Source organism: Solanum pennellii, chromosome 6, assembly GCF_001406875.1.
Source record: "Solanum pennellii chromosome 6, SPENNV200".
NCBI classification, from domain to species: Eukaryota; Viridiplantae; Streptophyta; class Magnoliopsida; order Solanales; family Solanaceae; genus Solanum; species Solanum pennellii.
Window position 1 is genome coordinate 56,348,565 of NC_028642.1, and position 4,617 is coordinate 56,353,181.

The 4,617-nt window shown below is 34.4% G+C and overlaps 1 protein-coding gene across 1 annotated transcript in view; it reads left to right on the forward strand.

Moving 5' to 3' along the window:
* The window catches only part of LOC107022576 (ubiquitin carboxyl-terminal hydrolase 13-like), a 19,255-nt gene extending 16,668 nt beyond the window's left edge, over positions 1 to 2,587 (forward strand). Inside the window, exons 28-32 of the mRNA XM_015223171.2 lie at positions 571 to 657; positions 855 to 971; positions 1,093 to 1,167; positions 1,312 to 1,401; positions 2,108 to 2,587. Of these exons, the coding sequence (XP_015078657.1) occupies positions 571 to 657; positions 855 to 971; positions 1,093 to 1,167; positions 1,312 to 1,401; positions 2,108 to 2,149 (411 nt within the window). The 3' untranslated portion in view covers positions 2,150 to 2,587. The remainder of the gene's footprint in view (positions 1 to 570; positions 658 to 854; positions 972 to 1,092; positions 1,168 to 1,311; positions 1,402 to 2,107) is intronic.
* The last annotated feature ends 2,030 nt before the right edge of the window (positions 2,588 to 4,617 follow it).

Genomic DNA, 4,617 nt, shown 5'->3' on the forward strand with positions numbered 1-4,617 from the left:
TTGGGGGGGGGGGGGGAGGGGGCTAAATGATAGAATCAAGGGAAGTAGTTAAGATGCTTATGTACAACTAGAAGACAGAGTTTAATTCTTTTTTACAGAGAAGATTAAGAATCTCATGGACAAACCTGCATCCTCCAAAAAGTAAAAAAGAACGAAATAAGAATATGACGGAAAACAAGAAAAGTGATGTATAAGGAAAACAAGAAAAAATGGAATCACAACAGAATCTTGCATAACTGAGAGCTGTACTAGAATTAGAAGTTTGATAAACTGATGGGGGTTAAGTCATTAAGATTAAGGTGATGCTTTATCGAAAGCAAAGTGGTATTTCTGATCTTTGTTTTGATGTTTCCGACATAAGTTTGCACTGACATGAAAATTGACCCGTCTTTCCATTGAACCCTATGATAGACATGGAACTGTTACATCAGAATTCATGGCATGGAAGTTTTTCAGAAGTAACAAGGAATAATTTCCAAACCTGACATTCAGCATTAGATATAACTGTGTGATATTTGAAGTTGTTTTGTAGTGCTGCAGTTCATCAATGCGGATCCTTCTTTTTTGCAGATACCTGAAGAAGAGAAAAATATTGGCCCACATGATCGTTTGGTTCATGTATACCACTTTAATAAGGAGGCAGCACAAAACCAGATGGTAAGATTCTTCTGTACTCGTACCCCCACTATCTGATAGGTTTTCCCTTCACCCTAGGGGAGGGAGGAGGAAAGAAAGAAGAAGAGATGGAGGGAAAGTTTAAGTTAGGAGAGAAAATAATTAGGAAACAACTTTTCTGCAGTCACTTGAAATTCAGAAATGTGTCTTATGTATCACTATATTCTTGTCTCTAACAGAAAATTCAAAATTTTGGGGAACCTTTTCTCTTGATTATCCGCGAGAAGGAGACATTAGCTGAACTTAAGCCGCGTATACAGAAGAAATTGCAGGTCCCAGATGAAGATTTTGCTAAGGTAATGTGCAACTTGACGTTTTCATTCCCATGAATGAGGGTTTCAATGGGTAGTTACAAGAATTCCTTTCTCATTTAGATCCTATATTAGGTAGTTACTTCTTTTGTTTACAATTTTCCAGTGGAAATTTGCATTCGTCACGTCTGATTGCCCTGAGTACCTTGAGGACTTGGACATCTTGTTGAGTCGTTTCCAGGTATTAAAATGACTCCTCTAATCTGAAAAAGAAAATGCAAAAAGGAGTGGTGCTAAATTCATGATCTAGTCTCATGTCCTCATCACACATCATCTTTCTGTGATTAAATGTTAGATTGTTTTACATCTTCTTGTTCCTCCACAGCAAAGGGAGAATGTCCTTCATGCTTGGGAGCAGTATCTTGGATTGGAGCATTCTGATGGTGTTTCTAAAAGGACGCATGCAGCACATCAGGTAATTTGTGTATCCGGTTCTGACATGTGGGCATTACAATTCAATGCTTGATCTCTAAGATTGATACCAAGAAGAGTCTCGGACTAATGACATAGGTTGACTTGATTAGGCTACTGTATCTACTATAATTTCTTTTCTACTCGTTGTAGTGGTTTGTTTACTATTTGGCAGGAAAGAAACATACTTTTCTTTGAGGGATGCCTGAGCCAATTCCGATAAGAACCAGTTCCACTGGACTTGAAATTCTTAATATGTGAGGGACCTTACTGCTAGTAGTGGCTACTTAATTGTGTGGAACATTTATTCATTTATGTATTTATTTTTGTGAAAGCTGATATTGTGCTGACTTCCGTTTAAGATGAGCAAAATGATATTAACTTTAAGTTTAGTCGATTTACAACAGAGCACCCAGCTTCAATAATGTTCACCTGGAGAGTGGAACTAAGTTATTCTATTTAGTGTCCCTGGGACGAGTTAAAATGATCAAGATTGTCAGTGTCGACTTCTTGTATATGTAAAGAAGTTCTTCTCGAGGATTGCCATTTAGTTTGATTGAAAAGAATATTACAGGTCCACTGACTAATGATTTTTTCTTTTTTGGGCTACTGAGAGGGTTTCCCACTTAAGTTAGTTCAACTGCAAGTAGTGTAGTGTTCATTGTCAACGAGAACTTTAACTTATAAACAAATTTCCTTTGATGTTGCAGAGTCTCCACAGGCGTGAGAAGCCTTTGAGAATATGCGACTAGTAACACAGCAGAAATGAAGATTAAATTCCTCTCATAATCATTGCACTTATCGCCACGGCCCAAGCATATAAAGTCAGTAGCAGCAGCGCCACTCGTTTGCTAAATACATGTTGAGTCTGATTCTTGTTCCGGGAGCATCTGTTTCTGATATGGATGTGAAGTGTGGTTCATGAGATGCAGCATCCATCCCCATATCGTCTGTGAACTATTACTAACTCCTCTATTCACTGCTAGTGTAAATGTGCAAAATATTAAACAAGCGAATGTATACATCATATGTAGTGTTTTGCTTCGTTTATGCCTTCTTTAATCTCCTTGGTTTGCATCTGGGACAGAGTGAGTATAAGCTAAGGCAATCTGCAAACTTTGTTCTCTTTTTGGGTAGAGATTGCCTTCAGCATAGTAACGAGTAACGAAGTATCGAAAATCTTATTGGGAGAGTGTGAATGTTGGTTATATCATGCAATATGAGACTGTAACTGCAATAGTAATGACATTGATGGGATTAATGCATCTTAATTTCAATGCACCCCTGAACTTTCCATATCTTGATACCTTATCCAAGACTTGTTCCTATATTGAATACTTTGATAATACATTTTGAGCTAGGATAAAAAAAAATTTAAAAAAATTATTTTGGGATTTATATATGTTTGTGTCCAGTAAATTACTTATCAAAGAGCTTCCACAATGCTTACCAATTTTGTGGATTTATGAATGAATGACTGGTGAACCGCATTTTCTTTCTCTTTTGATAACATAAAGATTTTAGACAAAATTAAACTAGGATGGAATTCAAACATTTGTTGATTAAAAGTAAAAGAATGTCTGCGCATATAACAATAATTATTTTAATTTTTAATTTTCTATAAATAATACTAAAAAACAAATTGTCTCTTTATAAAATAACTCTAAAAAAGTTTTCCCCTCGAGTCAAAGTTTACAGGGGCGCCGGCCTACTTGTGCCAATTGAGAGAATTTTAGCATCCGTTTAGTTTCCAAGAACTTTCTTATTTGCTTATTTTTAATTGTTTATTGATTTTTTTCTATATTAAGGTCTTACGTATTAAATTTAGATAAATATATGTATAATCGATCTATTTTACTTTTATTATCTTTCATTTGTAGGATCGAAATTCATAACTAATTTTTAATTAAAGGCGAAAGAATCTCGATCATTTCATCACGATCCATGTAATTATTTAGTAGTGAATTTGACGCCCTCGTGTATCAAGCAAAAGTCTAAAGAATTTAATCAACTACAAAAGCCAGGAATTCAAAGTCAAAAACTTTGAGATATGCCAAATATAAATGTTATGACTTTTTACATGAAAGTCACGGTGCTCTTTATATCATAACAATTTTGAACTAACCTGTGGTAACATTTCAACATCATGAAATAAAAATATTAGACTTTATAACGAGAGAGAGATAGAGGGGATAATCAGCAAAATATCACTTTTGAATTTGACTTTCATTGATCTTAAATACATCTAACACACATGTTCCAGAAATTGAAACCCCAAACTCAAAGAAAAAAATATATAGTTAAAAAAAACCTATAACTTTTTTATAGAAACAGAAACGTATTTTAAAAAGATATTTATGCTTTGAAATTGAGGCTATCAACCTTCATTTATCGGCTTAGGGGTTTTTTAATATGCTGGTTTGTGGAGTCCGGAGCCTAAAGGGTACAAAATATTAAAATTTTGGTTAATATAAAATTTTATATACCATTTTGAAATTTTTATTAATATTTTGTACCATTTAGGCTTCGGACTCCTGGTTTGTAGGCTTTGTAGAGTACTAGTAATGGCTGCGCAATAAGAATCGACAACTGATATTATCATATAAATTTACATGATCAAGTGATATATAACTTCATCCATAATTCACGAAGTTTAAAACATAAAAGTTCCTACTTATTTATCTTATTAGTTTACAATGGTTTAAGTAGTAAATGAACGTGACTTACGTAATAATAAAACAATATATGTGAAGATGATCTTAAGTCTTCTATGGAATTGATGTAAAAATAGGTAGATAAATATTTTTTCTAAGCAAAAGCTTAAATCTATAGCCTATTCAACTAGTATTTTTTTTTTGGAGGATACAACTTTTTTTTTTAACGATAAGGAAACCTGCAACCACTATCCTTTTGGGTGCGCACAGGGTAAAACCCTGCTCCTATGAAATAGCTCGCAAACCACATAGGAGAGATAATCCGCACCAAGCTCGACCCAGAAGGCAAACCCCTTACTTTCTTTGGCAAAGAGTTTCAAACTCGAGACCTCCAACATGAAAGTCCCAAGCTCAAACCGCTGGACCATCCCGAAGGGTTTTGGAGGATACAACTTATAGAGCTTTTTTTTTTTTTGGCACTCAACTGCAAATTATTATTTTTCTAAGAAGTTTGACAAAATGCCATACACATAAAAATAAAATTATCAGCAATAACAACCAAGTAA